Source organism: Mandrillus leucophaeus, unplaced genomic scaffold, assembly GCF_000951045.1.
Source record: "Mandrillus leucophaeus isolate KB7577 unplaced genomic scaffold, Mleu.le_1.0 Scaffold65, whole genome shotgun sequence".
Taxonomy (NCBI): Eukaryota; Metazoa; Chordata; class Mammalia; order Primates; family Cercopithecidae; genus Mandrillus; species Mandrillus leucophaeus.
Genome location: NW_012107030.1, coordinates 717,286 through 745,187, shown reverse-complemented (window position 1 = coordinate 745,187; position 27,902 = coordinate 717,286). Strand labels below are relative to the sequence as shown.

The 27,902-nt window shown below is 41.3% G+C and overlaps 1 protein-coding gene across 2 annotated transcripts in view; it reads right to left on the bottom strand.

The window, feature by feature from the left end:
- ATE1 (arginyltransferase 1) overlaps positions 1–27,902 on the bottom strand; it is a 195,521-nt gene that overhangs the window by 157,437 nt on the left and 10,182 nt on the right. Inside the window, exons 4-7 of one of the 2 annotated variants that reach the window (XM_012001067.1) lie at positions 25,165–25,268; positions 22,019–22,264; positions 13,592–13,821; positions 11,085–11,213 (exon numbers count right to left, since the gene is read on the bottom strand). In XM_012001067.1, coding sequence (XP_011856457.1) covers positions 11,085–11,213; positions 13,592–13,821; positions 22,019–22,264; positions 25,165–25,268 — 709 coding nt within the window. The remainder of the gene's footprint in view (positions 1–11,084; positions 11,214–13,591; positions 13,822–22,018; positions 22,265–25,164; positions 25,269–27,902) is intronic. The other variant, XM_012001068.1, reaches the window with a different exon arrangement.

Genomic DNA, 27,902 nt, shown 5'->3' with positions numbered 1-27,902 from the left:
TCTATCTGAACACCTATGCATATTATTCTGCATATACATTACACTTCAATAAAAAGCTTTTTTTTTTTAAGTACACATCACCTACACCTAAAAACATGCAAGCTTTTAAAAACCCTTAAGAATCTGATTACTAGGCTGGGCACGGTGGCTCACGCCTGTAATCCCAGCACTTTGGGAGGCTGAGGCGGGCGGATCACGAGATCAGGAGATCGAGACCATCCTGGCTAACACGGTGAAATCCCGTATCTACTAAAAAAAATACAAAAAAATTAGCCAGGCGTGGTGGCAGGTGCCTGTAGTCCCAGCTACTGGGGAGGCTGAGGCAGGAGAATGGCCTGAACTTGGGAGGCGGAGCTCGCGGTGAGCTGAGACTACAGCCTAGGTGACAGAATCTGATTACTAGAGAACAAGCGAATTGTGAATACAGAACATTCTAAAGATAATTGGGTTAAATGTCAAAGTCATTAAATGAAAAAATCAAAAAGATTACAGAAACATAATACTCATAAACATATCATAAACACAATACAGTTCATGTAAAATGTGTGAACCATGACTGGATCCTATTTTCATTCATCTATAAAAGCTATATTCTATTTTGGAGCCAGGCACAATAGCTTATGCCTGTAATCCCAACACTTTGAGAAGCTGAGGCAGAAAAATTGCTTGAGGCCAGGAGTTCGAGACCAGCCTGAGCAATAGAGCAAGACTCTACCCCTACAAAAAAAAAAAAAAAAATTAAAAATTAGCCTGGCATGGTGGTCCACTCCTGTAGTCCCAGCTACTCAGAAGGGAGGCTGAGGCAGAAAGATCACTTCAGCCCAAAAGTTTAAGGCTGCAGTGAACTATGACCGTGCTACTGTACTCCAGCCTGGGTAACCAAGCAAGACCTTGTCTCTTAAAAAAAAAAAAAAAAAAAAAATTAAAGGTATTTCTGGTACACTTGGAGCATCTGAATGTGGACTGTGATGTTACAGAATTTCTACAGGTTTTAAAGAATAAATATTGTGGTTATATAAGAGAATATACTTATTCTTAGGAGATGCATGCTGAGCACATTCAGGCGAAATGTCATAACATGCACAACTTACTTTCAAATGGTTCAAGAGAGAAAGATAAAGCAAACCTGACAAAGTTGTTAACAACTTGTGAACACTGGTGAATGGAGTCTGGATGTTAATTATATTCTTTCAATTTCTGTTCAAAAACTCCAAGTTTCAAAGTCGAAAGTTAAGGAAAAGAAGTCAATATTATAGAAAAAAATTAAGAAGCTGTCCTAGAATAAAGGAATCTAAGATGATATCACAAAATGTAATAAACTTTGATTAAACACTAAATCTTTTAAAATGGGAAAATGTAAAATAAGCACTAAATACTAGATATTTACAAATTATCATTAAGTTTCTCATGCGTTATAATTATACTGTGTCTTGTAGAAGCACATCTCATTTATCGAAGATGCATGCTAAAGAATTTAGGAGTAAAATGTCATGATATATAATGGATTCAAAATGACTCACACACAAAAAAAGATAAAGCAAAGGAAAACTAACAACTGTTGAAACTAGGTGAGGGGTGTAGAGGTCATTATACTAATTATACTGATTATACTAATTATACTGATTATACTAATCAGTAAACCATTCTTTCAATTTTCCTTCATGTTTGATAGTGTTGATAATAAAATTTGGAAAACAATTAGTCAGTGAATGCGGAAGTGTGATGAGATTACTGGGTTTATGACTAGCCTGTTTTTGAGACAGTAAAGAAGAGATGACAGGTCAACTCTAGTTATTCTAGGAAACCAATGGCACACATTAGACAACAGTATTTTCTACAGAATAACATCAATAAAATTTCAGCTAAAATCTCATGTTTCTATCACATAGAATTACTGGTATCCTGAAAAATAAAGATTCTTAAAAGTTAGTTTTATACTGTATTATAAACGAGACAGGTCACATATTACTCCAATTTATATTACATTTTTTATTTTCTGAAAATCTGGTATCTACCTGAATGACTGAAAAGAGTCATGGAAACACACGCACTGGATTAATTGACAAAGTCCTGTATTATTTCACTATTTGCAATTATACGCTACTTTTCTAAAGATGTTGAAACGGCTCCATTGTCTGAGGTATACAGCCTGGTTCTCCGTCACGGTCGAGAAAGAATTCAGGACACGGACACTCATGAGGAGTGGGTTTAGGAGTAGAAAGTTTAGCAGACAAAGAGAGAAAGAAAAGGTTTCCTCAAGATGAGAAAGTGGGACGCCCAAAAAGGGTCTCCAGTTTGTGGCAGAATGCAATTGGTTTTGTAAAGAGGTTTGAGGAGGTGGTGACTGATTTACATAGGGCTCAGGGGATTGGGTTGATCAGGTATGCCATTTATATAGCCCTCGAAGACTGACCCTCCCACCCTAGTCTTTTATTATGCAAATGTGGCCTCCACCAGGTGGTGGCCATGATACCCGTACATGTGATTTTACATGGAGGTTACCATGATGCCCGCACACGGTGGCAACAGGGAAAAGATGGCAGGAGAGGCCATACTGAATGTACCTGGATTCCAGGTACAGCTGCCTGCATTTACATTTAAAAGCTCCTAGTTTGCATATCTATGCCTGACTCCTCAGGGTGCTTTCTGTTAGAGAAGAAATGGTTTAGGGTTGCTTTTTATTAAAGGAAAATTCCACTGAGAACTTTTACCCTTTCTGGTTGCCTAAAACTTATTTTTTAATAACGCCTGTATTAATGTTACTAAAAAGAATTGCTTAGAATAGCCAGGCAATCTATATTTATCTTCTCATCAAATTTCTCAAAAAATAACCTATTTTTCAAAGTATTTAAATGATTATTTTACAGAGTCAAAATGGACTTAATGCACTGATGTGGTTGGTTACCTGAAATCTTCAAATAGGCATATTAACTGTTGTTTAAATGTTTTCCAATAAAAAAAGCAAAACATGTATTTTCTTGAACATAATTAGTTTCCCCTCTTATATTAACGAAACTACATCACAGTGTGATACTATACAGAGTCCCTTAAAGTCAGTCAGTAGAACGCAAACTTCTCAAAGAACTTTTTTGGCTTCTCTTTCTGCATTAGAGCAGTCAGTCCCACAGATAGTGCACTCTCTATCTGGAAGCCAAGGGTTTGCCGAGTGGAGGAAGAATTTGTAGGATGAAAACACGGCAGGTGAAGAACCTCATCTGCAGCAGTGACCATCTCCTTATATAGAACTATCACTGCTGGGCGTGGTGGCTCACGCTTGTAATCCCAGCACTTTGGGAGGCCGAGGCAGGCGGATCACCTGAGGTCGGGAGTTCAAGACCAGCCTGACCAACATGGAGAAACCCCGTCTCTACTAAAAATACAAAATTAGCCGGGGTGGTGGCACATGCCTGTAATCCCAGCTACTCGGGAGGCTGAGGCAGGAGAATTGCTTGAAGCCGGGAGGCGGAGGTTGCGGTGAGCCGAGATCGCGCCATTGCACTCCAGCCTGGGCAAAAACAGCGAAACTCTGTCTCAAAAAAAAAAAAAAAGAACTATCACTAGGGCAGTTGGCAGGTTAATCCCTGTTAATGAGCCCCAAATTTAATTATCTTACCTGGACCAGAGGTGTCATTCAAAGAGAACACAAGAGTGGCAGAAAGATTTGGGGGAGAAGGGAGGAGCAGTTGGTGAAAGGGGGTTCCTCAGAGCTCTTTATTTGGAAAAGAGATACGGGGAAGTTCAAAGCTAAGAGCACCTGAAAACAACAGATTCTGGTGGTTAGCAATTCAGAGGCAGCCAGTAGTTCCATTTAAGCAACAAGCTTAACAAGTAAAGGGAACCAGGAAAAGATGCAACTAAGAAGAGCTCTCTTGGGGTCAGAACAAACCTCGAAAACTGGACTCAAAAACTGCCGGAGCAAATGGGCCCAAATTTAATTAATGCAGACTGTGGAGCAATTTATGCCCTAGAAGACCACGCCCTAGAAGACCATGCCCCAGGAGACCACTGAAATCAACAGAGCACTCAGTCAGCAATCAGTGGAAACTAAAAGCTGGGTGTGACACAAACAGTGACAAACATCTTTTGTTGTGTTTTGTTTTTGACAGAGTCTCCCTCTTCTCGCCCTCGCCCAGGCCACAGTACAATGGTGCCATCTCGGCTCACTACGACCTCTGCCTCCTGGGTTAGAGTAATTCTCCTGCCACAGCCTTCTGAGTAGCTGGATTATAGGCGCCCTCCACCATGCCCAGCTAATTTTTGTATTTTTAGTAGTAGGACCCTCCAGAGGGTTTCACCATGTTGGCCAGGCTGGTCTCAAACTCCTGACCTCAGGTGATCCAACTGCCTTGGCCTCCCAAAGTGATGGGATTACTGGCATGGGCCATCGTGCCCAGCCTCAGTGGTAAACATTTTAAAAGGGTCAGGGAGAGACAAAAAGAACACTACTAAGACCACCGACACCCAGGATGACTGTGCATATGACCCAGGCTGAGCCCTCTAGGGAGCCACATCAGAGGCTTCTCATATATAAATGCATACTCTCCTTTCTTCTCTTCACTGACTTAAAAAGCAATTGTAGGCGGGCGTGGTGGCTTATGCCTGTAATCCCAGCACTTTGGGAGGCCGAGGCGGACAGAACACGAGGTCAGGAAATCAAGACCATCCTGGCTAACATAGTGAAACCCCATCTCTACTAAAAATACAAAATATTAGCCAGACATGGTGGCACACAGGTAGGTGTAGTCCCAGCTACTCGGGAGGCTGAGGCAGCAGAATCGCTTAAACCCGGGAGGCAGGCAGTGAGCCAAGATCACGCCACTGCACTCCAGCCTGGGTGACAGAGCGAGTTCGTCTCAAAAAAAAAAAAAAAAATTGTAAAAACAATATGTAGATAATTGTACCATTGGGACAATAACATAGAGAAAAGTAATATATTTGACAATAACTTCATTAAGTAGATAGGAACAAAACTATACTAGAAGGTAATTTGAATCCGTAGAACAAATGAGAACCAGCAATAGCAAATAAACTGGTTAACGTAAGAAACTATAAATAACTACTTGTTTTTATTCCTTTTCTTCTTATAAAAGACACAATTACATAAAGGAATAATTATAACTATAATTATTGAATTTGTAACACAGACACATGTAATATGTATAACAATAATGGCACAAAAAAGGGAAAGAGGGACTAAAACGATACAGAACTAGCATTTTTTACATCTCTCTGGAATTAAGTTCGTATAAATCTTAAGTCAATTGTGTAAATTAAGATCTCTATCTTAAATACTAGAGTAGCCACTGATATTTTAAAAATATATAGTGAAAAAAATCACTCAAGAAATAAAAATGTTACACTAGAAAATATTCATTTAGTACACTAGAAAATATCTAATGCAAAAGAAAGCAGTAAAAGAGGAACAAAGGAAGGTCGGACGCAGTGGCTCATGCCTGTAATTCCAGCACTTTGTGAGGCCAAGGCAGGCAGATCACCTGAGTTTGAGACCAGCCTGACTAATATGGAGAAACTCGTCTCTACTAAAAATACAAAATTAGCCAGGCGTGGTGGCACATGCCTATAATCCCAGTTACTAGGGAGGCTGAGGCAGAAGAAGTTACTAGGGAGGCTGAGGCAGGAGAATCGTTTGAACCCAGAAGGCGGAGGTTGCGGTGAGCCAAGATCACGCCATCGCATTCCAGCCTGGGCAACAAGAGCAAAACTCCGTCTCAAAAAAAAAAAGGAACAGAGGAAAAAAAAAAACAGACATATTAGGGAAATGGAAATGGAAGTAAAATGGAAGGTGTAAATTCAACTAGTTCAATCAAAACATTAAATGTGAACTGACTGAACACTTCAATGAAAAGGGAGACTGTTCTCCCTCTGGACTTTAAAAAACCGAAAACAAAAACCCAGGTCAATTACATGGTGTCTAAAAGAGGCACACTTTAGATTCAAAGACACAAACAGACTGAAGGTAGGAGGAAAAACATGTATCATGCAAACAGGAATCACAACATGGAGTGGCTCTACTAAGAGCAGACAAAATAGATTTTCACCAGGAAATGTTCCTAGGAATATAGATAATTCACAGAATGCAAGAGTCTAATCACATACATAAGAGACTTGTACCCAGAATACATATAATGAACTCCTACAACTCAGTAACAAAGACAACCCAATTAAAAAATGAGCAAAGGGTTGGAATACGCAATTCTCCAAAGAAGAAATGCAAAAGGCCAAAAAGCACAGGAAGGGAAATGCAAATCAAAACCATAATGAGACACCACGTTACACGCACTATGAGTAACGTAATCAATTTTAAGAAAAAAGAGACACAAGTGTTGGTGAGCACATGGAGGGAGAAAGCGGAGCCCTCATCCACTTCTGGTGGGAATGGTAAATGATTTTGCTCTCTGAAAAACAAGTCTGGCAGTTCCTCAAAAGGAAAACACAGTTACCACATGACCCAGTAATTCCACGCATAGGTATACACTCAAGAAAATACACATCCACATAAAAACAGGAACATGAAATGTTCATAACAGAATTTTCTATAAAAGTCAAACAATAAAAACCACCCAAGGCTGGGCACAGTGGCTTACGTCTGTAATCCTAGCACTTCGGGAGGCTGAGGCGGATCACCTAAGGTCAGGAGTTTGAGACCAGCCTGGCCAACGTGGTGAAACCCCATCTCTACTAAAAACACAAAAAAACAAATTAGCCGGGCATGGTGGTGGGTGCCTGTAATCCCAGCTACTCGAGACATGGAGGTTGCAGTGAGCCAAGATCACGCCATCGCACTCCAGCCTGGTTGACAAAAGCGAAACTCCGGCTCAAAAAAAAAAAACAAAAAACAAAATGTCCACCAATGGACGAGTGGAAAACAAAATCTAGTATATCAGCCAGGGGCAGTGGCTCACATCTGTAATCCCAGCATCTTAGGATTACAGGATTTGAGACCAATCTGGCCAATGTGGCAAAATCCCATTGCTACTAAAAACACAAAAATTAGTCAGGCGTGGTGGCACATGCCTGTAGTCCCAGCTACTCAGGTGGCTAAGGTACGAGAATCACTTGAACCTGGAAGGCGAAGTTGCAGTAAGCCAATGTGGCACCATGCACTCCTGCCTGGGCGACAGAGCAAGACTGTCTCCCCCACTCAAAAAAAAGAAAAAAACAAATCAAACATGTACAAAGCATTAAATAATATACATTTTGCTGGGTGTAATAATGGTACTGTGTTATATATTTTTTAATGTCTATATTAATAACTTTTAATCTGAGAATAGAGTTCCCTTTTTCTTTATTAATTTATTTAAAGAAACTAGGTAATTGATCTTATACAAGTGCCCAAGTGTCATTTTAACATATTCCTTTACCCCTCATATTTTCTGTGAACTGGTCAGTAGAAGCTTGGATAGATTCAGATTCAATTTCTTTAGCAAGAACATTCCATAGGTGGTGGTTTATACTTCTTACTGGATTACATTAGGAGGCACGTTATCTGCTCCTCCTACATTTTTAGTCAGTTAAGATACACACTTAAGGACTTACATATAAAACAATATGTCTGAGATTCGGTATAAAATAGCACAGCAAAATAACAACAAAAAGGTATGGAGAGATAGATGAAACAAGAATGGCAGCATGTTAAGGCTAGTTGAAGACTGCTGGTAGGTATGTGGCAGTTTAACTATTTCTAAAATATTATTTTTTAAAAAATCTGGCTCCTACCTAAACCTCCAAAAGCCTCATCCTTTGGTCAGGCTCACACCTGTAATCCCAGCACTTTGGGAGGCCAAGCTCGGTGGATCACCCGAGTTCAGGAGTTCAAGACCAGCCTGGCCAACATGGTGAAACCCTGTCTCTACTAAAAATATAAAAATTAGATAGGTGTAGTAGCACACACCTGTAATCCCAGAGACTCAGGGGTCTGAGGCAGAGGAACTGCTTGAACCCGGGAGGCAGAGGTTTCAGTGAGCCGAGGCTGCAGTGAGCCAAGATCACATCACTGCACTCCAGCCTGGGAGACAAAGCAAGAATGTCTCAAAAAAAAAAAAAAAAAAAAAAAAAAAGCCTCATCCCTTATTACCTCCTAACATATACTCTATGTTTTGGCCACACTAAACTAAGTATTAATAGTAGTTCCTCAAAATGGCGTATAATTTCACCATCCACACCTCTGCATTTGTTAGTCCTGGTGCCCAGAACACCCTTCTCCCTTTTTGTCCTGGCAAACACCTACTCATCTTTCCAGACTTGGCTCAGATGTCACTTCCCTCAGAAAAACCTCTATAACTTCCAGTCTCACACTAAGCTGGCTGTCCCTACTAATCCAGTGGCTAATTCTAAAGGCACTGGAATTACATACCTGTCTACCACCCCAATTCAGACTATGAATGCCTTTAGTGCTGCTCTAAGTGTACATAAAGGGACTTCCCAGAAGCCTGAAGCCTACTAGGAGGAGTCCCTAGGGAAGTCTTGAATAAACACACTGGGCCACAGAAACATTTCATCCCAACTATTCCTACCTGCTAAGCAGAGAGGTACAAAGGCACCATCTCCAAAGCAGTAGGAAGGAGGAAAGTTCAGAAAGGAGTAAGACTCCCTGAGAATATCAAAGGAAGCTTCTTAGGCCTAGCAGAATCCTTACTATCCGCAAATGCTATCACCTACAGTGGCAGGGATCGATAGGGAACCCAGGACACAGCTTCTCAAAACTGAAATGTGCCTATGAATCCTTTGGAAACCTAGTTTAAGATGTAGATTCTGGCCAGACGCAGCACTCTGGGATGCCAAGGCAGCAGATCACAAGGTCAAGAGATCGAGATCAACCTAGTCAACATGGTGAAACCCAATTTCTACTAAAACTATAAAAATTAGCCAGCCGTGGTGGCGCGCGCGTGTAGTCCCAGCTACTCGGGAGGCTGAGGCAGGAGAATCGCTTGAACCCGGGTGGTGGAGGTTGTAGTGAACAGAGATCACGCCACTGCACTTGAGCCTAGCGACACAGCAAGTCTCCATCTCAAAAAAAAATGAAGATGCTGAATGAACAGGACTGCGAGTCTGTGTTCCAGGTGCTGTTGATGCTGCAGGTCTGTAGATGACACTTTAACCAGAAGACTCTGGGGGATCTGGGAAGTGAGCCCTTTCTCAGGGAACATGCAGCATTAACTCCCGTCCTATTAACTCTCTCTTTTTAGCTTACACATTGTGTCATTAAAAAAACAAAAGCAGTCAAAAAATCAAAACTCTAAGTCTTCTGTATCCATCAGCCTCTCTCTTCCAACATATCATGGTTCTACTGTGACAATGATGCCATCTCATTCATTTCAATATCCCAAGCCTGGGAAGGACAGGCCCTCAAAAAATGCCTGTTAAATCATATTACATCTAACAGAAGGTCCTCAACTTATAATGGTCAGACTTACGCTTTTTCAACTTTACAATGATGCAAAACCATTCCGTTTGTCACTTTCAGTACAGTATTCAATAAATCACATGAGATATTCAACATCTTATTATAAAATAGGCTTTGTGTTAGATGATTCTGCTTAACTAAAGGCCATTATAATACGTGTTCTGACCATGTTTAAAGCAGGCGAGGCTAAGCTATGATGTTCAGTAGGTTAGGTGTAGGTATTCCTTTCTAATTCACTTGTTAAGATATTTTTGCTTATTGGTCTGTCTTTCCCATTTGATTATCAATTTCTTGAAGACCGAGACTCCTCCTTTTGTTCTGTGGCACGGTCTGGCACACAATGGGTATTCAGTAAATGACTGTTAACCTAGGGTGGATGACTGACCATATAAACTACTACATTCAGGTTCCTAGAGAAGACACTGAGAACGCATCCTGAATTTGCAATCCTTTTTTCTAAGGATTTAAAATGCTCACATGTGTGACTCATGTGAGTGTTCATGGAAGTTCAGTAATACACACTGAAAGGGTCATCAGCTCCACCTGACAAGTAAGAAAACAGCACATATTATACTTCTTCCCAGACAACCTTATCAACACAGAAAACAACAGTTAACAAACAATACCTCAGTCTTCCCACATTCATCAGGTAGATCCTGGTGTATGGCCACTTGATACTTGACATACAAAGAAAAGGACTGGCTGAAAGACGACTTGAACTCTGGGTCCTCAAAGGAGGCAGGTACTAACCTCACCTTCAGAGCAAGGAAAATACAAGCAAATGCTATTGAAACATCTCTAACTGATGATATGCTTCTGAAGGTGAGGCTAGAGTAAGATCTCCGCAAATCCACACCAAAGCTCAAACTGGAATTTGTCATGAAAAGAAACCCTAGACTGGGCGGACTGGCGCAGAGACTGAAGTGCTAACTCTGTACTAAAACTTATGAAAATCTCAAAATCATAAGAGCCAACAATTTGTTCATCTTTTTTTTTTCTCTATCCACTTATTGTAGTTTTCTGCATAAATTAGAGTCAATATTGTTGTTAATCGTGGTCATGATCACTACTTTTGCTACCTCTACTTATACTAAGTGTTTTAAGCTTTTTTCCTTTACAGATTTTTCTTGGGTCATTTAACTTACAAAATTATTAGCATATGAGTTCTTCTATTAAAATGTTCTACTATCTGCCTTTTTTAGTCCCACTCAATTGTGCAAGGGTAGCACATTAATAAATAATAATTTAGCTGGGATCAATTCTTTCTACATAGGTCTTTCAAATACGGATAAAGAATTAAAATCATTTTAGGCAAAGTATATATCTACCATAAAAATATAAAGTTTCCTGCATTTTCCTCATAGGTATTTTAATTTAGAGCTCTATTACTATCTTTTAGATAAATGCATCTAAAATAGTGATTTTAAATAATTTTACATATTACTTTCCACTCTGAAATTATACATAGCTGGTACTTAACATGGCACTAGGTAAAATTTGCACTTTCAGAATGTCCATTAATTCAGTCTTAGGTATTTGCAGATATGCTGCAAATTGAACACAAATAAAATGTAGCACAAATAAACCAAGATTTCATTAAATGATATTAAGTGGAAGGAAAGCTCTGTTTGCACAGGAAAATTACACTTGGCCTGCTGACCTGGCTCTCGGTTGGCGTATCAGGTGAGTTCTTGTGAATAACCATCTGGTAACGTTTATAGACCTGGTAAGACTCCAGAAGTGTGGCTTTGAACTGCGAACTTGGTGGAGATGATCTCACCACCCTCACCTTCAGAAGCAGTTAAAAAAACAAGTTCACTAATTCATTCATTTATTCATTCAGTGGAATATGCATTAACAGTAACTCCCATCCAAGAAACCAAGTTTTAACAATCATTAAAGCAACTAAATATTTTAATATTAAAAACCAACCAGTTAGTAAATAAAGAAAAAAGTTATTTTTGTAACTTACAGACTCATTAAGAAGACAGAGGAGGATGCCCTCTAAACTCTAAGCCTCAGCTTTCATGACTGAATTATGTGAGCCTGCCTCTATTATAAACTGGCAGAGTATTTCCAGCACTCGTACACACACGACACACACATAAATAAATAACCTCTAGTTGTGCACAACTACCAGTAACTCTAAGAAAGACTAAAAATATGAATACATTTTTTGGACACTCATTCATCATTGCTAACCCTCAACTTAAAACTCTGCTGTTTAAGCTTAAAAGACCTCATAAAGTTTTCCTACTTCATAGCATAGTTAACAACCATGACTCTGAAGTCACATTTCCTTCATTCAAATCTTACAACGTCACCATGTTGCTCAAGTAACCTTGTAAAATAAGGATAAGTTTAAAACAGTAATTGCATGCAGTAATGGCTAACATTTACTTTAACATTATTTACTAGCCACTTAAAATGAATTAGCAAAACAGAACAGTAAAACAGTCAAATGCAATGTAACGAAAACAACTGGAAACTTGACATGTGTGCCGTGAGGGGTAATTCTGTGAAGAAACAGCGACACCCAGTGGTAAAAGATCTCTATACATCCTGAGTATCATTACATTCAAAAAGTAAAAGTAACCACTGGACAACTGTTATGTTAAGCATGCTTGGCCCCCTGAATACATTACTATTTATGATCAAAAGATAAAAGACACCTTGTAAAATATTTTAAGTAGTGTATTCAACTCTGTTTACAATTTTGGAAGGAAAAAAAATCTGTATCCAAATCAGAGTAGCCAAAGAGTTATAAAAGCTAAAATCTGGCGGGGCGAGGTAGCTCACACCTGTAATCCCAGCACTTTGGGAGGCAGAGGTGGGCAGATCACCTGAAGTCAGGAGATCGTGACCAGCCTGGCCGACATGATGAAACCCTGTCTCTACTAAAAATACCAAAAATTAGCCGGGCGTAGTGGTGGGTACCTGTAATCCCAGCTACTCAGAAGGCTGAGACAGGAGAATTGCTTGAACCCGGGAGGCGGAGGTTGCAGTGAGCCGAGATCGCGCCATTGCACTCCAGCCTAAGCAACAAGAGTGAAACTCTGCCTCAAAAAAAAAAAAGCTAAATCCTCTGATAACACATATATTGAATTAAGGCTTAGAATGCATGAAAGTTAATTTTTATTATCAGGACTTTAGTGGTATTTTTAGACGAAGTAAGCCATAAAATTCAAAGGCTGACCAGTTACTAATCACATATGAGAATAAGATAAAAATCGTTATGGCTAATGTTTTTGAGACAAACGTTTGCTCTGTCTCCCAGGCTGGAGTACAGTGGCGTGATCTCAGTTCACTACAACCTCCAGCTGCTGGGTTCAAGCAATTCTCGTGTCTCAGCTCCCTAGGAGCTGGGATTACAGGTGCACACCACCACGCCCGGCTAATTTTTCTATTTCAGAAGAGACAGGGTTTCACTGTGTTGGCCAAGCTGATCTCAAACACCAGACCTCAAGCGATCCACTCACCTCGGCCTACCAAAGTGCTAGAATTACAGGTGTGAGCCACCACATCCAGTCCTGGTTTTTTTATATATGAGAAACTAATACTGAGAAATCTTGATCTGATCGAGAAATGTAAAAAAATTTGGAAAAAAAGGAGGAATCTGGCTCTAAAAGGATTCATATTATGCCCAAATTGGTTTGGGTACTAATGAGAGAGGATTTCAGCAGTACATTTGAGCCCTATTTAGATAATTCCTAACTGCTAGCTTATGTATATGACACCATTTGCTGTCTTTACCAAGATCAGAATATTATAATGGAGAAAATAGTGATTTGCCTTGTGTAATCCATTGTCTTCTACTATCTAAACCAAAACTGCTAAAAACACAATTTTAAAGAGTATTTCTTTCATTTTAACTGTTAAATTTCAATCAAGGTAGCATGTTAAAATTGACACTGTTTTCACAAGTTTAGTGGCCAACTATCTGAAGTATTCTCAAAAAGTCTTTTTTAAAAAAGGGAGTTCCTCTCAAATAACAGTTAACTTAGTAAATTCAAATGTTACTTCTTCCCTATTCTCTTTAATTTCTTTTAAATTCTCATTCTTTACCTAGCAAAACATCAACTGGTTAGAACTTCAAATAAAAATAAACGATATGCCCAAATAAAAAAAAATCATAATAAAACAAACAACAAAAGTCCTTCAAAGTACCTCTAACTTGTGTGATGCATTCTCTGGTAAAGATTCAAAAATTAAATCTTCGAGTGATTTGGGCTGGTTGGATTTAGCCTTTGGTGGAAACAAAGATGGTGGGTGACCTTGAGCCTGGAAACCCTCAAGTTCTCCAGCTGGGTTCTGCTGCATGAGTTTTAACCTTTTCCTTTCTTTCCGGATTTCCTTTGCTTTTCGACATGGAGGCTTACTCAAATCAGCCCCTTTGCCTAAAAAGAATTTTAAAATATTAGACCAATCACATTTGGTTCTAGAAAAGTATTTTCACATGTCTCAAAGATTCTACAGAGTAAGTCCAAAGAGTTCCAATGGTTAGGCTAGCTTTGGGGTAGATGTTTCAGAGGATCCCGATACAGAGCTATAAGTGGATCTAAAATTCTACCTTAGAAGTGAGAGTTGCTAGAGAAAGTAAATAGCACAGAAACTTTCCAAGGCGGCTCTTACCGCTGAAAATCTTTTTTATCTTTTTTTTGAGACAGAGTCTTGCTCTGTCACTCAGGCTGGAGTGCAATGGCGTGATCTCGGCTCACCGCAACCTCTGCCTCGCTGGTTCAAGCAATTCTCCTGCCTCAACCTCCCGAGTAGCTGGGACTACAGGCGTGCGCCACCATGTCCAGCTAATTTTTTGTATTTTTAGAAGAGATGGGGTTTCACCATGTTGGCCAGACTGGTCTCGAACTCCTGACCTTGTGATCCACCCGCCTTGGCCTCCCTAAGTGCTGAGATTACAGGCGTGAGCCACCACGCCCAGCCTGAAAATCTTTAAAAAAAAACAAAAACACATTCATCCAATCAAATCAAAGTACCTTCTGCATTAAAAGGACACTGATATCTCTGCCCAACATTTCTGAGGGACATTTCTCTGAAAGCACTGGTAACATAAATACTTAGGAACCAGGTGTAAAGGAATACTGATCCCAGCACAAACTCTGACAGGTTTTTATAAATTAAAAGAATCCTCGCACACCTGTAATTCTAGCACTTTGGGAGGCTAAGGCAGGCAGATCACCTGAGGTTGGAAGTTCGAGACCAGCCTGGTCACCGTGGTGAAACCCCATTTCTACTAAAAATACAAAAATTAGCCAAGTGTGGTAGCACACACCTGTAATCCCAGCTACTGAGGAGGCTGAGACATTAGAATTGCTTGAACCAGGGAGGCAGAGGTTGCGCCGAGCTGAAATGGCACTACTGCACTCCAGCCTGGGTGACAGAGTGAGACTCTGTCTCAAAAAACAAAAAAGGAATCCTTGCTTAGTTAAAGGTATCTGTGTCTTTATCCAAACACTGCAGGTATTTGGGTCTCATTAGTTCAGTTGTAGTCAATCAGAGTTTTGTTCTAATTAAAAGACCAAATATCAAACTGACAACCCTTTAAAATAAAAAACTTTTTACTATTATAAACTAAATAAAAATACTTAGAAAAAAACCTGGAAAGACGACACCATGGTGACAGTCATTTTACTTTGTTTCAGAAACAGATAGAGAATTTCCCTTTTTAGTAGTGTTATCTTTTCTCCAAATTTTGTTTTTTTTTTTTTTTTTGAGACGGAGTCTCACTCTGTCACCCAGGCCGGTGTGCAGTGGCACGATCGCAGCTCACTGCAACCTCCACCTACCGGGTTCAAGCAATTCTCCTGCCTCAACCTCCTTAGTAGCTGGGGCTACATGTGCGCGCCACCATGCCTGGTTAATTTTTTGTATTTTTAGTAGAGACGGAGTTTCACCATGCTGGTCAGGCTGGTCTCAAACTCCTGACCTCGTGATCCGCCCGCCTTGGCCTCCCAAAGTGCTGGGATTACAGGCGTGAGCTACTGCGCCTGGCTGAATTTTCCAACAACAAACATTACGCTAGTAATTTTTTAGAAGATATTAAAGAAATAAGCTGTTTAAGATCCCAAAACAGCCGGGTGTGGTGGCTCACACCTGTAATCCCAGCACTTTGGAAGGCCGAGGCAGGCAGATCACAAAGTCAGGAGATGGAGACCATCCTGGCTAACACAGTGAAATCCCGTCTCTACTAAATATAAAAAAAAAAATTAGCCAGGCATGGTGGCACATGCCTGTAGTCCCAGCCACTTAGGAGGCTGAGGCAGGAGAATTGCTTGAACCCAACAGGCGGAGGTTGCAGTGAGCTGAGATTGCGCCACAGCACTCCAGCCTAGGTGACAGAGCGACACTCCGTCTCAAAAAAAAAAAAAAAAAAAATCCCAAAACAGGGTATTCACAAACCATATGAAAGTCAACAAAAAGAAGGTTTATAAAACCAACAAATTCAGTTTTTAGAGAGAAGAAAATCAAAACCTAGAGTAGTTAAAGGATTTGCCTGAGACCATAAGCTCACCAAATGAAAACCAATCTGATGAGAAAGTAGTGAGTTCACAAACATTTCAGACTATCTCACAACTTCATTAACATTTTCTAACTAAAGTTTACTTTTTTAAAAAACGACTTTGAGTAAGCCTAAGTTATATAAGTCTGAACCAGGTAACAAAAGAACATTTCTGTAACTATTACTCTACTGCCTAACAGAATTACTTTTCTTGGACCACAAACTGTGTGTTTTCTCAAATTTGCTCTGAGCACACACACTCCGAAACAAGCTGCCTGAGGTCATGGACCAGGCTCTGTCACTTCGCTAGATGACCTTGGACAAGTTTCCCTGTCTGTACAAGAAAGACAAAAACCAATCTTACCTACAGCATTCCTGTGAGGATTAAATGAGTTAATACCTGTGCAGCTCATAAAAAATCAACTACCATTCATTTACGGCTAACTATTATTAGCTATTATTTGTATTACCAACATCTAGAATAATGTTTTACCTATATAAAATTCCATAAATAGTAATTTTCAAAACCTTCCATTTCCTATACTGAAAATTATATTCCCTACAGAAGTTATAAAATTATAAGCAAATTTAAAACTAACATGATCTAAGAAACACACATTTTCAGTATTTTTATGCAGGACTGACTACCTGTATCATCTTTATACTAACTAAGTCACCGGACTAGGTAAGCCTTCTCATGATTGTTTTGCTCTACATTTATATACTATGTTACTGCAATGGAAAGTAGGATTTCAGGCAGGATTCAGTGGCTCATGCCTGTAATCCCAGCATTTGGAAGGCCGAGACGGGCGGATGACCTGAGGTCAGGGGTTTGAGACCAACCTGGCCAACATGGTGAAACCGTCTCTACTAAAAATACAAAAAATTAGCCGAGAGGGTTGGTGTGCACCTGTAGTCCCAGCTACTTGGGAACCTGAAGCAGGAGAACTGCTCAAACCCAGGAGGTGAAGGCTGCAGTGAACCGAGATCACACCACTGCACTCCAGCCTAGGCAACAGAGCAAGACTCTGTCTCCAAAAAAAAAGTAGGATTTCAGCATATTAGGGGATACAGATCTCCCAGTTCACTAAATTCCTTCAACAGAATGGAAATAGATCATCAGTGTAAAATCAGTACACTATACCAAACCCTGCACCCACAGAGGTTCAAAGCAACTCAAGAATTCCAGATTAGTCCCAGGTGATTTGAATAGAGTTTAGGAGACCTACATAATTTCTAATTAAGTCCAAGGGAACAGACTTGTAATATTTTTTAAATTAAAATGGAAATGCAAGCTAGCCACAATGGCTCATGTCTGTAAATTCCAGCACTTTGGAAGGCCAAGGTGAGAGGACTCCTTAAGCACAGGAGTTCCAGACCAGCCTGGGCAACATAGCAAGACCTCATCTCTACAAATCAACTTTTTTAGGCCAGGTGTGGTGGCTCACGCCCATAATCCCAACACTTTGGGAGGCTGATGCAGGCAGATCACTTGAGTACAGGAGTTCAACACCAGCCTGAACATGGCAAAACCCCATTTCTACTAAAAATACAAAAAATTAGCCAGGTGTAGTGTCATGCACTGGTAGTCCCAAGTACTCCAGTGGCTGAGGTGAGAAAATTGCTTGAGCCCAGGAGGTCAAGGCTACAGTGAGTCCTGATCGTGTCACCACACTCCAGCCTGGGAGACAGAAAAAGACCCTGTCTCAACAACAACAAAAAATTAAAAAGGAAATGCAGGTTTGCTTTTGCAGGTTCCAAAAAAAAAAACAATCCAGGGTGTTGTGTTTGTTTATTTGTTTGTTTGTTTGAGATGGAGCCTCACTCTGTCGCCCAGGCTGGAGTACAGTGTTGAGATCTCAGCTCACTACAACCTCTGCCCCCCGGGTTTCAAGCAATTCTCCTGCCTCGGCCTCCTGAGGAGCTGGGATTGCAGACATGCACCTCCACCCCCAGCTAATTTTTGTATTTTTAGTGGAGATGGGGTTTCACCATGCTGGCCAGGCTGGTCTCGAACTCCTGACCTCAGGTGATGCGCCTGTCTCGGCCTCCTAAAGTGCTGGGATTATAGGTGTGAGCCACTGAGCCTGGCTAAAATCCAAGGATTTTAAAATGGTCTCAGATTTTTAGTGAAAGATATCTTAAGGGGGGAAAGAAAAACCCTGCAAAAACAGTTTTTAATGTTTCACTAACCGTACTGCTAGAAGTAAGGTTGTTATTCTAAAACTGTGTAATATGGGAAAAAGCAAAAGGTTAATGTGTGATATTCTAACCTAATTCTACCATCCTCAGTGTTCTCAAGAACTAGGTTTCTCAGTGTAGAAGAAACTACAAACATCAAAAAAAAAAAAAAAAAAGAAAGAAAAAGATAAAAATGTATGGCCAGGCACGGTGGCTCATGCCTATAATCCCAGCACTTTGGGAACCTGAGGCAGGTGGATCACTTGAGGCCAGGAGTTCGAGACCAGCCTGAGCAACATGGCAAAACTCCATCTCTACTAAAAGTACCTAAAAATACAAAAAATTAGCCGGGCGTGGTGGCAGGCGCCTGTAGTCCCAGCTACTTGGGAGGCTGAGGCAGGAGAATGGCATGAACCCAGGAGGCGGAGCTTGTGGTGAGCAAAGATGGTGCTACTGCACTCCAGCCTGGGCAACAGAGCGAGACTCCGTCTCATAAAAGATTAGAATGCTATAGTCCTAAATTTGAATTGGAAGTATCAGTATGAACTCATAACCTCATAGGTCTGTTCGCCAACAAAGCCTAGAAAACAATGACCAAGCCAGCAGCAATAATGTGCACTCCTAATCTAGTGTGTGATCTCCAAATACCATTTCCCACTAAAAGGAACCACAACCTCTCGAAATGCCTGTACAAGATGATCCAGGAGCATAATATCATGCCAAATAGCAAGGAAGCTGTCAAAGACTACCAGGATTATGTCGAAAGGACTCAAAAGTCAACTTAAAGAAGCTCTCAGAGGAGCAACAGATTGCAACAGCAGTATGTTCAGATCCATGAGTTCCCAATGGTACCAAAAAGAAAACTAACTGGTCACTGTTAGATGTTATTTTGAAAAATGGTAAATAAAAAGAAGGAATCAAGAATGTATCCTGCCAGCCGGGTGCAGTGGCTCACTCTTGTAATCCCAGTACTTTGCAAGGCCAAGGCAGGTGGATCACCTGAGGTCAGGAGTTCAAGACCAGCCTGGCCAATATGGCTAAACCCCGTCTCTACTAAAAATACACAAAATTAGCTGGGCGTGGTGACACACACCTATAATCCTAGCTACTCTGGAGGCTGAAGCAGGAGAATCGCTTGAACCCGGGAGGCGGAGGTTGCAGTGAGCCAAGACCGCACCACTGCACTCCAGCCTAGGCGACAGAGTGAGACTCTTTCAAAAAAACAATGCATCCTGCCTTTGCTATGGGTTTTTATGAGAAACAAACAGATAAGGGGAAGACTCTCTTTATGGAAGCAGTCCAGCCAGCCTGGAAATGAAGAAATGAATGAATTTAAGCATGGATCATCCATGACTATTAGCACTAACGAAAAGAGAAGCACCCAGACATTACACGTCTCCTGAAAGACCACTCTAACACCCATGAAGTAATCTCACCCATCCTCAAATAACTCAAACTCAAATCTGATTAAGACTTGCCCCCCTGCCCCGCCGCAAAAAAATAAACAAAAGAAAATTTAGCACAGAATCCGATCAAGGCTCTATATCTAACCATCAATTTATAAGCAGGCAGAGGAACATGTTAAACCGCAAACGTAACCTGTCAGATACAGAAAGTGGAACAAACAACCCAAGACAGACAACCCAGCTGAGGAATGATGGAAGCGGAACCTCTAAAACAAGAGATCTTTACTGTAGTTTTTTTGAGACAGGGTCTCATTCTCGTCACCCAGACTGGAGTGCAGAGGCATGATCTCAGCTCACTGCAGCCTCGACTTCCCAAGCTCAGGTGATCCTCCCACCTCAGCCTCCCAAGTACATGGGACTACAGGCATGCGCCATAACACCTGGCTAATATTTTGTATTTCTAGCACAGACAGGTTTCACCATATTGTCCAGGCTGGTCTCGAACTCCTGGGCTCAAGCAATCTACCTGCGTCGTCGGTCTCCCACAGTGCTGGGATTATAGGTGTAGGCCACCACGCCTCGCCAAGAGATTTTTTGAATGTATCAACAATCACAATACGTGGACATTATCTGGATCCTGGCAAAAATAAATGTTTAAAACTTGGAATTTTCTCAAGCCTGTAATCCCAGCACTTTGGGAGGCCGAGACGGGTGGATCACAAGGTCAGGAGATCGAGACCATCCTGGCTAACACAGTGAAACCCCATCTCTACTAAAAAATACAAAAAACTAGCTAGGCGAGGTGGCGGGCGCCTGTAGTCCCAGCTACTCGGGAGGCTGAGGCAGGAGAATGGCGTGAACCCGGGAGGCGGAGCTTGCAGTGAGCCGAGATCCAGCCACTGCACTCCAGCCTGGGTGACAGAGCAAGACTCTGTCTCAAAAAAAAAAAAAAAAAACTTGGAATTTGAACACTATTCAATGCCATTAAGAAATTTTATTCAAGTATAATAATGGTATTGTGAATATGTTTTTTTAAAGTTCTTATCTTTTAGAAACGTATTCTGAAATACAGGATAGCACAATGTCTGAGATCTGCTTCCATATAATTTTGGAAGGGGGAACTAGACGAAACAAGAGTGGCTATGACATGAGTCAGTAATTGTTTCAAATGCAGGTAGAGTACATGGAAGTTGATTACACTATTCAATCTATGCTCATCTATGTTTGAATAATGAAGATTTTTAAAATTTGACAAACTATAAGTAATTTTATTAAAAAATAATAAAAGAATTGACCCTACACACACGAAACAGCTGAAACAAACTGTCTAAATTATTCAAAATATTTCACTGGAGGCTGGGCACAGTGGCTCACGCCTGCAATCTCGGGACTTTGGGAGGCCAGGGTTGGAGGATAACTTGAGGTGAAGGGTTGGAGACCAGCTTGGGTAATATAGTGAGACCCTGTCTCTACAAAAAACTTTAAAATAGCTAGGCATGGTGACAAGCTCCTGTATTCCTACCTACTCAGGAACCTAAGGCAAGAGGATCACTTGGCCCCAGGAGCTCAAGGCTGCAGTGAGCTATGATGACGCTACTTCACTCCAGTCTAGGCAGCAGAGCAAGACCCTCTCTCAAATTAAAAAATAAATATTTTATTGAACTATTAGTATTAATTAGGAAGAAATCTCAGACCAAAATCAACTTAATGAAAACCTTACGTAAAAAACTATTCAATAAAATTGCAAATGGAGAATTTTCTCTACTTTAACATGTGTAACATAGTTTAGACAAGAAAAACTAAAATAGTACTAAAAATCTTTCCCTTGGATCATTTTGCATAAATACAAGAACTAATTCAAAAACTGACACCATCTAATAAACTAATAACCATTCAACTTCACATTTTATGAAATAATTTTGGAAGAGTCATACACACATATTACACTCATTTAATACTGGATAAACTTTTGAAGGCTAATTCTTGTATAAGTAATAACATAAAAAAAAATCTTACCTGATTAAATGCAAAGTTAAACATCAAAATGTGGACTTTTTAAAACTAAAATGTACTAAAATTACATTAAAAATTTAATGATAAACTGAAGAATTTTATAACGTATTTTGGACATAATACCGATAATTAATGTTGTCTCACTTAATCCTAAAGTAAGAATGTTTATCACTCCTTTTCACTGAGAAAAATTTGATTCTCAACCCTGTAAGGCCCTAAAGTAGTAAAAAGAAATGGAACTCTTTGAAAATATCTGTATTTAGGGATAAGGCTATTGTTTCAGGCTTTTTAAGCACAGCAGTTTACAAAAGGCATGATTTGTCCCTCTAATTCTGGCAACAATAAATAAAGCACGCTTCTGTTTTACAGATTGCATGACTAAATCATCCTTTTGGCTGATGGAAAGGCCCAGGGTTTAAAATGACTCAGCAAAAAGCAAAGCAGTGAATACGACTTGTTATCAAAAATCTTTACTACCTGGCTTAGGAACTGTGTGAACTTTAACTGAATGTGATGGTTCACCAGAGCCCAACTTCTCTCCTACGGAATCTTGTGACTGAAGTAATTCATGAGGTTCTTCTTTTTTTGAATTTTTTCCTTCACTCTCTAAACTCTCTTTGACGTCATCACTGAGCGTCTTAAGATCACACTGTATATCCAATTTATTTATCAATGCAAAGTCACCAGCAACAGCATCATCCATTGTGGAGTCCATGGGCTCATCTACAAATAAGAAGAAATTAAAAATCCATCAGCTGGGTTGACACAGTTAAGGTAAAAACAGAAACACAATGCCCCTATTATCCACTGTAGCAGAATTACTATCTGTCCACCAAATCCATTCTCATCCTCCAAAATAAGAGAGGTGCACTTAAGACTAGCACAGCTGGGCATGGTGGTTCATGCCTATAATCCCAGCTCTTTGGCAGGCCAACACAGGAGGACTGCTTGAAGCCAGGACTTTAAGACCTGCCTGGGCAACATAGTGAGACACTATCTCTACAATAAATGAAAAAAAACAAACTGTGGCACCCTAGCAGGGGAATGTACTGCCAGTCCCCTGCCAATGGTGGGGGTGACCATTTACAAATGGTCACCAAGCTCCTGCCAATGGAACATAACACAACTGATACATCCAACTGTGCCTCACTAGTTTTAAAGGAAATTTGTAACCCTGAACTTCTACCCTTCCCCCAGTGGCTGGATTAGCAAAAACCAGAGCAACCTGGGAAATCACATGTTAAAGAAAAGCCCAGAATGGCTGGTGGGGAGCAGAGTTGTATGCCAACCTAGAAAACCCACACTGAACTGTTATGTGAGGAAAGAAACAGACTTTTTTGTTTGTTTTCTGAGACAGAATCTTGCTCTGTCGCCCAGGATGGAGTGCAGTTTCATCCTCCGCCTCCCGGGTTCTCGCCATTCTCCTGAATCACCCTCTCCAGTAGAGAATCTTGCTCTGTCGCCCAGGATGGAGTGCAGTTTCATCCTCCACCTCCCGGGTTCTCGCCATTCTCCTGAATCACCCTTCCCAGTAGCTGGGACTACAGGCGCCCACCATCATGCCTGGCTCATTTTTTTTTTTTTTTGAGACGGAGTCTCCCTCTGTCATCCAGGCTGGGTTGCAGGGGCGCGACCTCGGCTCACTGCAAGCTGCACCTCCCAGATTCACGCCATTCTCCTACCTCAGCATCCCGAGCAGCTGGGACCACAGGCGCCCGCCACCACGCCCCGCTAATTTTTTGCATTTTTAGTACAGATGGGGTTTCACTGTGTTAGCCAGGATGGTCTCGATCACCTGACCTCGTGATCCACCCACCTCGGCCTCCCAAAGTGCTGGGATTACAGGCGTGAGCCACCGTGCCCGGCCAAGCCCGGCTCATTCTTTGTATTGTTAGAAGAGACAGGGTTTCACTGTGTAAGCCAGGATGGTCTCAATCTCCTGACCTCGTGATCTGCCTACCTTAACCTCTCAAAGTGCTGGGACTACAGGCGTGAGCCACCGCACCCGGCTCCGAAAGAAACAGACTTTTATCTTTTTTTTAGTTATTGCATTTTGGTATATTTTTGTCATAAGTTGTTTATTCCTTTACCCTAATGAGCTCATCACTCCTAAGATAAGTTCCAGGCACAGATAATTCAGAAGCCTATAACAAGTCAAATAAAGAACCAAATATAAACACTACATAAGAAAGAGAGGCGGCCAGACGTGGTGGCTCACACCTGTAATCCCAGCACTTTGTGAGGGCAAGGTAGGCAGTTCATGAGGTCAGGAGTTCGAGACCAGCCTGGCCAACACAGTGAAACCTCGTCTCTACTAAAAATACAAAAAAATTAGCCAGACGTGGTGGCAGACGCCTATGGTCCCAGCTACTTGGGAGGCGGAGACAGGAGAATGCCTTGAACCCAGGAGGTGGAGTGTTGCAGTGAGTCAATACTGAGCCATTGCACTCCAGCCTGGGTGACAGGGCAAGACTCCGTCTCCAAAAAAAAAAAAGGCAACCACCAATTTACAAATGGACAGCATCTTCAGTGCTCATCTCCATGTCTCCATGTTCATTTTTCCAACTCAGAACCTAATTCCCTTTTATTTTTTTGGTGGAGACAGAGTCTTGCTGTCACCTAGGCTGGAGCACAATCTTGGCTCACTGCAGCCTTGACCTCCCTGATTCTTGTGCCTCAGCCTCCCGAGTAGCTGGGACTACAAGAGTGCACCACCAAGCTCGGTTTTTTGTTTCTTGTTTTTTTTTTTTAAGATGGAGTCTCGCTCTGTCGCCCACGCGGGAGTGCAGTGGCGCAATCTCGGCTCACTGCAACCTCCGCCTCCTGAGTTCTAGCGATTCTCCTGCCTCAGCCTCCCAAGTAGCTGGGACTACAGGCACCTGCTACCACACCCAGCTAATTTGTTGTATTTTTAGTAGAGACAGGGTTTCACCATCTTAGCCAGGATGGTCTCGATCTCCTGACCTCGTGATCCGCCTGCCTCAGCCTCCCAAAGTGCTGGGATTACAGGCGTGAGCCACCATGCCTGGACCCAGTAAGAAAATTTAAAGAAATAAAACCAAAACTGGGAAAAAGACTAAGAAAAAAAAGCAAATCATGTGTAACTAAAGTTAAATACATGCTATTATCTTTTAGCAAAGTCACTCACAATTCAAAACTGATCACACAGATAAGAGGATTTCAAACAGTATAATTTACTGAAGTAAAGCCTTATTCAAACAGAAAAGCTGATCTTTATTCAGCATTAAAAGGAACAGGGGAATCTTGTACAAGCTACACGTAAGCACTTGCTTCTTGAGAGACAATGGCACTTTCTATTTACTTGATAAAGATAGTATTAGGATCAAGAAAGATGAGTCATCAAAGCATTCTGGTTGATAAACTCCAAGAAATCACATCTTTAACATAATCCTCAACATTCTTTCCAAGCTAAACTCTTCTGATATATTCCCTGTACCTTGACTTGGGGGCCGATGGTAACAGTAATAGCAGTGCTAACAGTAGTTGCTGTCATCATAGTAGTACATGACTGTATTAATGACCCTTCCTCTATCTAAGATGACTGAAAGTGGGACTGTTGCAAAGACAGACAGTAAATCGTTTTTAGACCCAGCCCATCTTACCCTCACAACTTCCTTTGGGAACCTCCCCTTTAGCCAGGAATTTCAACATTTTTTTCAAAACCTTCTTGTGAGATTTTGAAGGCTGAAACTGTAAAGGTTGGCACCTAGGAAAGCAAAATAAATATTTAAAAAGTGAACTCAAACCTTGAAGAAATGAAATCAGTTCTGGATATCACCTAGTACAATGAGACCATCTCATGCCCGAGATTTCTGGTTAAAGATGGGGCTTAATGTAGCCTCTAATCCCAGCCCACATCACACTAAGACTAGAGTTAAGAGATTTTTTTTTTCTTTTGAGGTAGAGTCTCACTCTGTCGCCCAGACTGGAGTATAGTCGCGGTATCTTGGCTCACTGCAACCGCCACCTCCCAGGTTCAAGTGATTCTCCTGCCTCAGCCTCCTAAGTAGCTGGGATGACAGGCGTGTGCCATCACACCTGGCTAATTTTTGTATTTTTAGTAGAGACACGGTTTCGTCATGTTGGTCAGGCTGGTCTCGAACTCCTGACCTCGTGATCCACCTGCCTCGGCCTCCCAAAGTGCTGGGATTACATGCATGAGCCACCTGGGCTCCCAGCAAGAGTTTGTTTTTTTTTTCCCAAAAAAAAGAGAAAGACATAAAACACTAGAAAAAAGAGAAGGAGAGAAGTGTTAGAAGCTTGAAAACAGATGTACAAAGCAATGCTGCTTTAACAGACCAAAGAAAGTTGAATCCTAGGTCAACAGTGGAAAAAAACAAAACAAAAAGCCAATTTTCTCTATATTACCCTTAAAAGTATAAGGGATTGGTGACACCTCATAGCTCTGGAAATATGAGTGGAAGTATGTCTAAAAATAGAAAGATCCCTTCAAAGTCTCGTTTTCGAAGCAGTTAGGATAGACACCAGATCCCCTCTCCCACCCGCAGATGACTAGACGACTCCCTACTCAACCCAGCAGAAAACGGCAAACTTTCAGGAAAGAGTAACAAGGAGCCTCTTACAGGATGGATGCAAGCCACAGCTGAAAGCAGGGATACTACTGAAAACGGCTAAAATGAAAGTGTACACAGTACATGTTGAGATCACCAATCCAGCTCCAGAACAGCAGCAGGTTATGTAACACTTTCTCTCCAGAACGTGATCAGACCTAAAAATACTAACATCGGGGATTCCCCAACAGAACAGCCCCGCCAGATCACCCACAGTACACAAGGCCGAGAAATACCCAAGACCCACAAAAAACAAAACCCACCAGGGACATGGAATTTCCAATGGAACCCTGAAAAGTCCTAATCACCAGACACTCGAGGAGAGCCTCCACTGAAAAGATAGGTACCAAACAAACTGGAGAGAGTCACTTGGAGGACACAGACCATGGCAGAAAGAAGAGAACCTTTTAAAAAAATCCTTAGAAAGATCTCGTTTATTAAGCCACCAGAGCCATAAAATAACAAGGTGTTATTAAACAAACAAACAAGAGTCAGAGAACAAAAAGACCTTCAGAAGAAAAAATATGACAGGAGAAATGTAAAAATTAAGTAGAAGACCTGAAAACTTAAAGTTGAAGAAACCTCCCAGAAGATTCTGCAAAAAAAGATGAAAAACTGAAGACAAAAGGTAAAGTCAGAGACCAGTTTAAAAGGTCCAAAAGCTAAATAAAGGCATTTTAAAAAGAAGAAAATGGAGGTGAAAAGATAGAACAAAAAATTTAAGAAAATTTCCCTGAACTAAAGGATAAGATGGGACGAGCCCCCAGATAAGAAGGGCCCCTCCAGTTCGTCTGTGATGGATTAAAACAGACACACAGCCAAACTGACTATGAAATGTAAGAACAGAGGATAGAAAAGCTTCCAAAGAGACGCTAGGCAACAGAGTGAGACTCCGTCTCAAAAAAAAAAAAAAAAAAAAAGAAAAAGAAAAGAAAAGAAAAGCTTCGGCAGGGCACAGTGGCTCATGCCTGTAATCCCAGCACTTTGGGAGGCTGAGGCGGGCAGATCACAAGGTCAGGAGATGGAGACCATCTTGGCTAACACGGTGAAACTCGTCTCTACTAAAAATACAAAAAATTAGCTGGGTGTGGTGGCGGGCGCCTATAGTCCCAGCTACTTGGGAGGCTGAGGCAGGAGAATGGCGTGAACCCAAGAGGCAGAGGTTGTAGTGAGCAGAGATCATACCACTGCACTCCAGCCTGGGCAACAGAGCGAGACTCCATCTCAAAAAACAAAAAACAAACAACAACAACAAAAAGGAATGCTTCCAAAGAGAAAGAATACGTCTCAGATAAAGGTATGAGAATCAGAATACCACTGCACTTCTCAGCAGTGGTATCCTCCCAAACTAAAGTTAAGTTTGAGCAGTGAATCAAAGTTTGCAGACACACAAGAACTCAAAAATGTACCCCTTATGCACTTTTTCTATTAGAAGATGTGCTTCACTAAAATAAGGGAATAACCCAAGACAGAAGGGTTTCCAACTCAAGTGCTAAAAAGAATCCCCAGGCCAGGCACGGCAGCTCACGCTTGTAATCCCAGCACTTTGGGGAGGCTGAGGCGGGTGGATCACGAGGTCAGGAGATTGAGACCATCCTGGCCAACACGGTGAAACCCTGTCTCTACTAAAAATACAAAAAATTAGCCAGGCATGGTGGCATACGCCTATAGTCCCAGCTACTCAGGAGGCTAAGGCAGGCGAATCACTTGAATCTGGGAGGCAGAGGGTGCAGTGAGCCGAGATCGCGCCACTGCACTCCAGCCTGGGC